This window comes from Platalea leucorodia (assembly GCF_965183815.1).
Source record: "Platalea leucorodia genome assembly, chromosome: 1".
Classification (NCBI taxonomy): domain Eukaryota; kingdom Metazoa; phylum Chordata; class Aves; order Pelecaniformes; family Threskiornithidae; genus Platalea; species Platalea leucorodia.
In genome coordinates this window covers 18,263,546-18,276,189 of record NC_138823.1, presented here as the reverse complement: position 1 = coordinate 18,276,189, position 12,644 = coordinate 18,263,546, and the positions used below count along the sequence as shown (strand labels likewise).

Genomic DNA, 12,644 nt, shown 5'->3' with positions numbered 1-12,644 from the left:
TTTTCCATATAAAAAAACAAGCCAAACTCTAATAAAACTTAATATGTAAATGTGCCATATTTGCCCTTGACATAAACCTATGGAAAAATGTACCATTAGAATTTCATCTCTTTACTGTGGAGCTTTTCAGCACAATCACCAGATTTCCAGTTGGTACAAGTCAGCTTTATAAATGTCAATGGATGCACATTAATTTAAGAATTGAATTTTGAGAATTTAATCTCGTATGAGTAGAACCAGACAAAATATATTTTCTATTCTGAAAAAATACTGCTTTTTTTCTGACAAGCAATGAAATATCAGCATAACTATTTCTCAGTCTTAAATATACTAGTGTTCTTTCTAATAGCTTGCAATATCTAGTTTGAGATCTGCAAGGTGAGAGCATCTTAGTCTTGCAAGCAGTCAGGGCACAAACTGATATTTCTGAGTCTTGATTAAGGGATAGCCAGGGCCTGTCACTGATGTTAATGTAAAAGAAGCTAACATATATTTTATAGCAGCAGAGTATGCTCAGGAAACTCATGAAATGTCACAGCAAGGTTAGAGTAGAAAGGGGAATAAAATCTTAACCTTGAATGAAGAAGAAAATGAATAAAAGTAAGCAAAAATAAAATACTGTACTGATGACAAAGAAGGAATACATTCAGCTAGAGAGAATGGTCTACACTTTAGGCAGTAATTAGTTCTATTAAAAAGCCTTAAGAACTCACCAACACATGTAGGGAGTGAATCATTCCACTGTGCCAATGCATTTGGTACTGTATCACATCTAATTGCTGTTGACCCATGGAGGATATAGCCTGGATTGCACTCAAAAAGAACTAATGACCCAACTGCAAATTCATTTCCAATCCTTTTTCCAAATCTCGGTTCAGGCACAGAGCTACACTGTGTTGCACTTGTTCTTGGAACAGCTGCAAACATACAAACAATTGTGGATTCTTAATTTCAGATTTGGTGGAGGAATACAGATTTGGAGCCCCAAATATTCAAAATGATTGGAATTAACATTCAATTATTTTCCAGTTAAGAACATTTTCATGATCCCCAAATGAATCTTCACAATACGGATTGCATACTTTTGATGTCTGAGTTACTATTTAGAAGAGCATAGCATTGATATCCTTGCCAAGATTAAAAGCAATGCATAAAATCCACACTGAAATCACTCGAAAATGGCACTGAAAAGAAATACTACTATGAAATATTCAGCTAATACATGGTTTCAAAATAACATTTCTGTGTCAGATAGATATTTACATTTATTTTTGTGGATTTCTAAATGTGTATTCTGACTGTCACATCAGGATTTAAATCTAATGAAAGAATGAATTGCAGTTGCAAGTATTGATGTACAAATATTTCTGTGTTTAACCCATAAAAAGGCAAATAATGTAAACTGAGAGAAGTATCTTAATAACAGCAAGATCACTGATTCAACCACAGGTAATAACACTTACAGTTATTCATATGTAAATTGAGAGATAAACCAGTTTGAGCAGCCAGATGGATCTAACATTAGTCAGCCAGATTAGCAAACAGAAACAGCTGCTTTGTATAACTGTCTTCTTAAATTTGGAACCTCTCTTATGCTTCTTAAATATTTGATTTAAGCTTTAAAATAGAGATAAAAGAATGGTCCTAAAGATTTTTCAAAACATGCAGGAATAGTGAAACTTGTTATATTGTTAACAGGCTAGTACTTTCCTCTACATTTTTGGTCTGTTCCTCTCTGATGTTTTACAATTTGTGATGAAAAGAATAAATGTATACGTCTTTCCAGGTTGTCTCACCTTGATAAACAAAATGAAATCCTTTAGCTGTTATTGGTCCAACTGAAGTAAATCTAACCGTGATCTGGTTACCTGAGCTCAACGGAAGGGATTCACCTACTCAAACAAAGCAAATACAAAGCTATCATAACCACTTTTTACTAAAGAAGCATTTAAAGTGTCTGTCAACGTCTTTGCAGCTAGAAATAACCCTCCCAAAACCCTGTTCTGCCTCAGTAAACTTTGCAAGATATATGTGATTTCAATATTTTATTTTGGCAGCATTGTATGGTAGAAAAGAGGGACTAAAACTCATCACAGTTATTAGGAATATTTGTTGTTTTTTTCCTGTACCCAAAAAAAAAAACAAACCCAACCACCAAACCCTCATACCTCTTTTAACAGAGTCAACGTGCACACAATCTATACAATTTTACTTTGCTACAAATAAACTCTTCTTTCTCTTTTAAATATATAATGCCTATTTCAGATTGCTCACTAGATAAAAGTCATAAAGGCACAGAGTAAGAAGCCCAAACCACTCACTATAATAGCTAAATATCAGAAGGAAAAATATCTAAAGAAAATAGATTCAATTTTGCTTCCTTTTATTCATTAATGCAAAGTTTTGAGTGATCAGGCTTTTAGTTCAAAATCCTGATTTTGTATATTAGCCTGAATTGTATCTAAGAAAATATGAAAATTGTCTTTTTCTTTTTTTTCTGACTACACTATCTTTCTAGGTTCATAAAAAATAAATAACAGTTTAATGACAGTTCTGTTAAAGGATACCTGAATGAGATCCTGAGAGAGAGGATAACAAAGATGACTGCAGAGTTGGGCCATCATATACTTCAACTACATCATGGAGTGATGTCTGGAAAAATACAAACTGGCCAAAAACCACTGACCAAACAGGAAGGAGAAAAAGCAAGAGGCACCAATGGCCAAAAAAAAGGGGGACAGAATGAGAAAGAAAGAAAAAAAAAAAAAAAAAAAAGAGAACAAAATATACATTAATATATTGTTTTAAAAGTATTTATATAAAGAATTATATTTATTGATAGTTTTTTCTGATCACTTAATTAGCTGTCGTGGTGTTTAATTTTTTTTCATACTATTACAGCGGTAAATAAATAAAAATGTAATTCTATATGTATAAAACAGGCAATGAAGGTACACAAGCCATACATATACTCATTAAAAGATTCTGGTAGTGGGGGAATAAAACCATCGTTCTGTTGTTGAATATACTTTCAAATTCTCTGCTCTCCCCCATCGAACACACATCTAAATTCTCTCAGTGCAATATCCTCCTTTATCATTCTAGGCATAGTGCAATATATTGTGTTTTATTAATTAATTTTGTTGATAAGCCTCTGTAAGTTTTCCTTACCTTGGAATGTTTCATTTTTCTTACGAACGTTAACATTCAGTGCATCTTTACTTTTGGAAAATAAATAAGCAACTGATTCAAAGCAACAAACACTTTTCAGAATACATATATTGAATCACAAAAATTATTTTTTAAAGTAATGCTAGTAGAACAACTCAATTCAAGAATGTTATTTTTGCATTTAAGTTCAAAGGTCTGTGCAGAACATTCACATCACAGGTGTTTGCACTTTCAATATAAGTAAACAGTGAAAAGAAAAAAGAATTGTTTTGATTAATTCTGGTCCTAGTACCTACAAAGCATCCTAATAATATCACCATTAGTAGCAATGGAGGGAATATGGCTTAAGGAATATAAAGGTAAAAAGGTGGAAGTAGTTAGATATTTGTAAGTACTGGAACACCTATAAAGAGAAACAAAACCTGTTCTGGTTCATTTTCCAGGTTAGACATTTTGGGATAAATATTCCAATGTGTTGCTACTAGATTATATTTGTTTGCCATATGTTCTATAATATCTTTATCTGGTATATTTTGTTACAAATGATGGAGCTAGGCACCTACAATTCTTTCAATGTATACAACCTTAGAGCTTTAAAAACAGTATATTAAAAATGTGAAGTCTTCAAATCGCTGACTTTTTTTCTTTTTTTTTTTTCTTTTCACTGATTTAAAAAAAGGCAGTTCCACCTTGCCAACTCAGGATCCTATCATACCCTCTTTTCAAGAAGAAAAGAAGTCGATTTTTTAAAAAAGAAAACCACTTTTTGAAGGGAAAGACTGGATGTTATATTTATAAAATGTTTAAACAAAAGTAATTTTAAAAGTGTCTGTGAGACACTTTTGAAGATTTTTGTCCATTTTTAGGAGGAACCATAAGTAAGATGCTAAGTTATCTCCATCATTTTTCCTTCAATCTCCAGAAATTAAACATTGATGTTTTTACTAGCTCTTTTGATTTTTAAAATAATATTTATCTGCATCCAAGTCTTCTCTTTGGTGTTGCTAAAGATAACTAACAAACTTAATACAGCTAATTGTTTCTATCACATTTGTACTTTTATCAAATCTTATTTTCGTACTCAGTGAATTTCATTTTGCCTTTGAGCCAAGTAAAGTTCTTTGTGACTTCCACTGCTATTTCCCATTTTGATTTAAGTTGCAAACTGTGTATGGAAAATTCAGGCAAGTTCTGAGGCATAACTTAACAAGTACACATAACTATTATCAAGAGCTGTATCCTGGGAAAACGGTAAAAATAATCTTTCCAAAAGAGAGTTTTGCTCATAACAGCATGGAAATTTTATTTCACAGTGAAAAAAAATCTGATTCTTCATCAGCTCTACTGATGACATCCTCTCTTTGCTTATGATTTAGCTGTGATGTTTTTCCTATCAGGTATTATAAAGGAATTATAATACCACGTTTAATTTTTTTTTTTTTTTTTGGGGGGGGGGGAGAAAACAAAGAAAAAAGAAGAAAGCAACATTGTTCAGAAGCTACAGCCTTCATTAAAAGACAGGGAAAGAGAAATCTCTCAGTAGAGAAATGGTCTCTATGGTGATTAAATATAAGGAGTATGCGCTAAGAAAGAAGAAATGTAAACTTCTCATGCATTTTAACTCCCAAATCTGGAGAACCCATTCACTGTGCTAAGTGGTGGATCTTGGCCAGTCAGCTAAATAACAAATGACAATGGAGAAAAAACATGCTTTAGATAAGCAGGATTCAGGCATAATGGGAAGCAGAAAGCAGCAAACTATTGTGTGAGATACTCTTTCAATGAGAAAGACAGCAAGGCTTTACAGCTGGTCAGCTAAGGGTCATCAACCAAACGATCATTGGGTAGGAGAAATTCTTGTGTCCCTTCTCATAAGATAGACAGGAATTCTCCACAAGATCAGAGAACTGCATCAGAGAACTACACTAGTATGATGACAATATCACTCTAGCTTTCATCACAGGAGTTTCAGAAAATGTTTGGTGTGTTTTTTTTTTTTTTTTTTTTTTAGGAAGAGGAGGGAAGGAAAAGGATTTCCTTTTTTTTTTGTGAAAAACAGGATGTTTAAATCTGCCTCCTCCTGCTGGAACATAGTATTCCTCTGTGAGTAATCCTGTTAATTTAAATATTCACCTTCATAACAAGCAAAAGATAAGAAAAAAATGTATGAAATTTTCCTTTGCATTTAGGATGACTTAGCAATACACTGTAATGATGGACTGACTCAATATTTTTAAATTAAATTATACTCATGTAGACACCAAAGAAATGGATATTTACCCTCTTCTGCCTGAAAAAGATGTTCAGTAAAACTGCAAGACAAGTTGAATGTACGTTGGGCTCTTCAAATAGGAATTGTTCAGTAATCACTGAGAAGGGCTTTGAAGGGAAAGATCGAAAGATGACATCCTAAAGAGATGATCTTACAGAATTCATGCATATAGGAATACTGCTTTCAGTAAAGCAACTTAAATAAATTTTGACCAGCTCACATAAAAAAATTGGAACACCTGATCTTGTACTGTTCAGTGGAACACTTCAGTTTGATGTAACAATAACTGAGTATCTCTGAGTTAGCAGTGTTATTAACATTTATTTTTTAAATGAAATTAGTAGCAGAGGTGTCTTTTTTTTTTTTTTTAATGTTTCTCCTCTTAAGTTTCCAAACATTTGTTTGTCTGCCAGTTACTGTTAATACATTCAGTCTACTCTGTGTCTGTAGCAGTAATCTTTAGTGATATCTGTTAGATTTCTCTGTAATGGTTGACACTTTTTAGCATATGTTATAACAGGGAAAATATTGTTTATGAATACAAAGTAGAGTCCCTACTAGTAGTATCCTGTTGGGTAAATCTCAATCCATTTCAAGCAAATACCAGAATAAAACAGCTATCTAGTGTTCCTGAATTTGTAAGCAGTAAACATTAATTCTAACAGTATAAGCCACTTGGGTGCACTGCAGACTAGACGTCAAAATAAGACCAGTGATGGGTTTATGTGTAAACCACTAGAAGAGGTATTCTTACTGACATGAGTAAGGGCAGAGAACTGTTTATTCTCAACAGATAATTATTAACAAGAATGACTGAGCAACTGAAACTGAATGGAGTTAATATAATAATGTTACAAAAAGTAATCAGATATAAAAATAAAGAGAAAACATGAAATAACTGGTAATTAAAAGATGCTAAAGATGTCAAAAGGTAAAAGGAATGCATATATATATACACATAATACACATAAATATATAATTATATACATTTTCTATAGCTTCTGAAGCTATAGATTGCCCTTACACAAGTTTCCCAATGTATAAATGTATGATTATACAATACAAACCTGCAGAAGCCTTTGAATGTAATGGAATTGTATTTCAATGTCACCATATGTATAGCACAAGTTTCCTGTTATTAGCTAATTAAATATACTTGAATAAGTTTACATTTAATATCAAAGGTCAACATAAAAGTTGTGGAGATTTTCCAAACCACACATAGGCATGCCAGTTAACTGTACTTGGATAGGGCAAATTAATGTGAATTTATACTAGTTCTTCACAATGTATGTGACATGTACCACTGTCTAGGTCTTAGTCTCTTAGTATGTGGAAAAAGCCTTTACTGAACTACCTGCCTTTCATTGCGAGCTATCAGTGTTCCATTGGTAGTCTCAGCTATTGTTCTCTCAAGTGGAGTCCTCTGCTTCCTAGCAGGACATCCAGAAGATTAGGGAGAATAAGAAAGAAAAAAGGATTCTCTCTGCAAACAAGGGACAGGTAAGGAAGGGCAGAAAGAGTTCTAGTTCTTAAAGCTATCAGGTACTGTTTTCCTCCTCCGCATGAAGGCTAAGAAAATACCTGTGTCAGAGACACAAAAAGCAGGAGTGCACAGATCTAAGTCTGAGCTGTAAGACATACTCTGTCGTTCTTCCTTTGGTTTTCTTCCGTAAAGAAAGTGTGCTGAAAACATGCTGGCCTGTCCTCTTTCTTGTTACTGTATTTCTGCATTCCCAGACTAGGAAGGGAAGAAGAAGATGGGAAATGCTACATCTTCTCATGTTTGAGAAAATAAATTGTTTATCTGAATATATGAAAAGACAGTAAGAATGCGTTTGGGGACAGGAGAGGGGGCAGTTAGAAACACTAGAAGCTCAAAATGAAGAATTCAAGTGAAATTGCACAGAAAAAGATATATGCATATTTCCTTAGAAATAAGCATAATTCCATATAAAATGGGAGAAAACTGAGATTCAGGCCTTTTCTGGGAGCTGGAACAGGAATGAACTCTTAATTAACACATTTCTTGCTTGCTCCTAAAATCAGCAAAGTTGATTACATAAATTATCATTCTGCTCCAGGCTTCAAACCTCAATCTCCCTTTCTGTTTCTCCCTTTCTGCAGCTCACATCCTTCTCTCCTGGCCTGAGTCATTATGCATACATGTGAAACCCTTTCTGGATCTGCAACAGCACAACAGAAGAGCAAAAACAGTCAAAACAGTACATTTTATTTTAAATACTATGTATATTATGTATATTATATTATATCCTATTATATTATATCATATTATACTATATCATATGATACTATGTTACATTATATTAATTATATTACATACTATTTGCAATAATAATAAATAATGCAATGTTGCATCTGCTATGTAATACAGAACCCTGAAAAAACCATCACATCATATCACCTTCTTTATATTGGTTTGTTTCAATTTGGCTAAACTGAAATTCAAGCACCTATTATTATTATTTGCTTCAACAGGTAACATTGGTTTATTTACCCCTACAGTCAAAAAACGTATCTTACCGTTTTGAGTACCTTTAAAGCTCTTAGTATTGATTGTATATCTAAAATGTTGAATTTATTTCTTTTTGCCTAAGCTACCTAAAAGTTAGATAGTTTTTTGGTGCTTGTTTCTTGAAATTTTTCCTGAAGTGGAATGAATCATGCTCTGGAGGGGCCTATCTTTCTCCATTAACTAGAGTGGGAACCTGGACAACTAGTATAAACTCGGTATTCAGTTTTTAGATGGCTGAAGAAAGCTGAGATGAACGTCATCCATAACAGTTTGGCCTTACAGACACAATTTATTCTTCTTGTTGTCTTACAAAGCAGTCTTTTAAAAACTTGACTGTAAACTGAAGACCTGAAATTATGTACCACTAAATAAAAAATAAATAAATGTATGTTAAATAAACAAATGTGCACAAGCTGACGTGTTATAACGTCATGTGTCCAGCAATAGAAAAAATTTGTTTCCTCCAGAGTATACTTTTTTGTTTGTTTGTTTGTTTTAAATAAGGAAATAAGGATATATGTTGTGAAAAGGACAAGGACAGAGCTCTAGAAGAGGGTATGTTGCTTTTTCATCCAACATCAATGTCAAACTATTCAGTTGTATACTGACAGATTGTGACATATTTTTTGTGTGCTTATATGTAATTACTTTTGAAAGTGGAAGAATAAGATGTCTCCAAAATTTACTTTAAAATATATAAAATCGATGACCCATTCAAATACTAATAATTTACACTGGGTTTTCCTTCAATTAATGAGATTCAACAATGATAATGAACAGTAAGTATTCGATACAAAATAAGTTGATATATCAGTAAGACAAGAAGCATTAAACTATGAAAAGCTACTGGTGCTACGAATTTCTAGTGAATTAACTGATATGCCCTAGCCAGCAAAGAACTTCACAAATGGTTTACTAATGCTTGCTTACTTGTGTCTTATTGTTCTGTTGATGTATGTTCTTATCACCTACAGATCACATTCAGCTGCCACTTTAAGGAAAAGTTGATGGATATAATTTTATCCAATCTTATAGCACACAATGTGTAAAACAGTAACAGTTAATGAAAACACACTTTGCAAATATTATCCATTTTGGTATTCTGTTCAGTATGGAGAACAGTGACTATACTTCTAGTCAGAAAACTGACTGTATTTATGCTGAATCAGAAATGGTAAGTGATTTGCTCGATATCAGTGTGGTGGGTTTACCCTGGCCGGATGCCAGGTGCCCACCAAAGCCACTCTATGACTCCCCTTCCTCAGCTGGACAGGGGAGAGAAAATATAATGAAAGGCTCGTGGGTCAAGATAAGGACAGGGAGAGATCATTCACCCATTACTGTCACGGGCAAAATAGACTCGACTTGGGGAAATTAGTTGAATTTATTACCAATCAAATCAGGGTAGGATAATGAGAAACAAAACCAGATCTTCAAAAAATCTTCCCCTCACCCCTCCCTTCTTCCAAGGTTTAACTTCACTCCCAATTTTCTCTACCTGCTCCCCCTGAGTGGCACACGGGGGTGGGGAATGAAGGTTGCAGTCAGTTCATCACACGTTGTCTCTGCCACTCCTTCCTCCTCAGGGGTAGGGCTCCTTACACTCTTCCCCTGCTCCAGCGTGGGGTCCCTCCCAGGAGAGACAGTCCTCCACAAACTTCTCCAATGTTGGTCTTTCCCAGGGCTACAGTTCTTCACGAACTGCTCCAGCATATGTCCATTCCATAGGGCGCAGTCCTTCAGGAATAGACTGCTTCAGCGTGGTTCCCTCACAGGGTCACAAGTCCTGCCAGCAAACCTGCTCCAGCTTGGGCTTCTCTCTCCACGAAGCCACAGGTCCTGCCAGGAGCCTGCTCCAGTGCAGGCTTCCCATGGGGTCACAGCCTCCTTTGGGGTGCATCTGCCTGCTCCAGTGTGGGTTCCTCCATGGGCTGCGGGTGGATATCTACTCCACCCGGGGTCTCCATGGGCTGCAGGGGGACAGCCTGCTTCACCATGGTCTTCACCATGGTCTTCACCATGGGCTGCAGGGGAATCTCTGCTCTGGCGCCTGGAGCACCTCCTCTCCCTCCTTCTGCACTGACCTTGGTGTCTGCAGAGTTGTTGCTCTCACATGTTCTCACTCCTCTCTACAGCTGCACTTGCATAGGTTTTTTTGTTCCCCCTTCTTAACTATGTTATCCCAGAGGCACTACAGCCATTGCTGATTGGTTCAGCCTTGGCCAGCGGTGGGTCCATCTTCGAGTCAGCTGGCATCGGCTCTATGTGACATAGGGGAAGCTTCTAGCAGCTTCTCACAGAAGCCACCCCTGTAGAACCCCGCTACTAAAACCTTGCTACACAAACCCAATACATTCAAAACCAATCAAACCTCACAGACTGGACTGTTCGATGCCAACATACGTGTTCTTTCATTTTGTTTCATTTAATTCTTATAAAATAATGGTACAGGAAGAAGACTTAGAAAAAACAGAGAGAATAATAATATGGTCAAAAGAGGGAAAACAAAGCACTTGTGAAAGCTACTGAAAAGTACAGAAGAAAAATAGATATACAGAAGAAAAATAAATTATAAACCAAGATAAACAGGAAAAAAGCAACACTACTACATATATGATGAAGATGACATTTTTCCTAATACCTGTAGCATGCTGGGAAGCTTTTGAATTCTTTATGGCTTTTTTTTTTTTTTCCATTTAGATCATAACACTACATTTAAAAAGACCTCTATTCATATGACATTTGCTTAAGATACACTGTTTTTTTTCTTATTTTAGTTTTTGAAAGAATGTCATTCTCAAATCTTTGAGTGAAAAATATATGTTTTCCTCTCAAATATTGCTAATGGTATTTCTAAACCAGGGAAAGGAAGTTGAAATGATAATGCAGCCCAAGTAGAACAGTTTGCCAAAAAATAGTTATAGATGGCTATAAGCAATAACCATGTTTTATTTAATAGACTGAGAGTGAGTGAGCAGACCCAGAGCACTGACTAGAGAGAGAATAAGAAATATAGAATTTATTTAGTCTGAAGAAAAGCTGCATGGAAAAGCTTACTGATAAGTCAGGTACTATATTATATGACATAAAAGTACACCATAGTTTCAAAATATCCTATTGAGAGACTTTTATATTAGATGTGCAGACATTTTCCTGTATTATTTCAGTCCTATATGTAGTCTTTCTTAAAAACTAAGGTAGGTCTTTGGTCACTAGTGATGGTTTTTAATTAGGTATTTTTCTGGTATCTAACATGACACATCTTAAATCTATGATAATGCCTCCCGGATCCTGTAAGATGACTAATCAGGTCCTTATCTAGCACGGGTTTATCTTTACAGCTATATTGGCCAAAATCACTATGGTATGTTATCAATTAGAAAGCTTTTATCCCCTGTTTCCATGGAGTTACATTACACGACATGTCTATGCAATCATTTGGGACACAAGTTAGATTTTTTATCATAAAGAAATGATGCATATGTTAACTATAAACAGAATGTAATTTCACAATTTCCAAAAAACTATAGCAAAGTATTTCAGCAAATGCTGTTTAAAAGAAAAAAAGTTACATGGTTTAGGAAATTTAGGGAAACAACAGTAGGCAAAAATAGTTTTCTTCATGCACAGAGTTGTGCAGGGATGTGTGTCATGAATCGTGATTTTCAATATATTCTTAAATTATTCAAAAAAGATACAAGTAATAGTTACAAAATACATTGATGGCATTAAATTATCAAAGAATTGAAAGCAAAAACTAACTGAAAAGTTACAGAAAGACATTGTGGTAATGAATAACTAGTGATAAAATATTAGATGAAATTTATTGTAAAGTACTGCACATGAGGAAAAAAATAAACCTACTTTATATTCACAGTGATGGGCTTTGAATTAGCTATTAACAACGCTGGACTGAGATCTTGAGGTTATGACAGGTAATTCCTGTGAAACATCAGTTCAGTGCTCAATAGTGACGGAAAGGGAATAAAATGTTAGCAGTTATGAAGAAAAGAGCAGGGAACAATGAGCAATCATAACACAAATGTGAAAATCCAGGGTGCAGAGGATAGATATTTTGGTCTGCCCTCTGCAAAAAACATGAGTGAAATTTGAAAATATAGAGAAGAATGAACAAGATAATAGCAATTATGTAATGGTCTTTTTTGTGTCATGAACAGATTTGGCGTCTTCATTCTGCAAAGGAGATAATTGAGGAGCAAATATGATAGGAATCGATAAAATCATGAGATGTATGGAGAAATTGAAAAGGGAATGATTTTTACAGTCCTTTCAAGTAAAAGAATTGGAGAGCTCCAAGTGAAAAAAGACAATAGGATATTTAAAACTGGGAACATTTCTTTACACAATACACACTTAAGGAGTGGAAGTGCATGCTACAGGATGTCATAAATGCTAAACCTAAATGGGCTAAAAAAGCAGTTATGTAAATTAATGGAAGAACTCATGAGGAGCTACTAAAAACAAAGGTACTACATATAGAACAACAGCTCCTTCAGTAACAAATTAATGGAGACTGAGAAAGTACTTCTGAGAACCAACAGTAAACATCATCCTAAGATTATATTTTACCTGGATTTCCACATTTATTGCTGCTAAAAAGACACTGTGTTGGGCAGACCCTTGTTTTCTGACCTGGTATTATGG

The 12,644-nt window shown here is 34.7% G+C and overlaps 1 protein-coding gene across 1 annotated transcript in view; it reads right to left on the bottom strand.

Annotated features, from left to right (window-relative positions):
• Positions 1-12,644, bottom strand: part of CSMD3 (CUB and Sushi multiple domains 3) — a gene marked incomplete at both ends in the record, with an annotated part of 751,074 nt that overhangs the window by 143,064 nt on the left and 595,366 nt on the right. Inside the window, 3 exons of the mRNA XM_082307341.1 lie at positions 714-917; positions 1,797-1,892; positions 2,568-2,681. Coding sequence (XP_082163467.1) covers positions 714-917; positions 1,797-1,892; positions 2,568-2,681 — 414 coding nt within the window. The remainder of the gene's footprint in view (positions 1-713; positions 918-1,796; positions 1,893-2,567; positions 2,682-12,644) is intronic.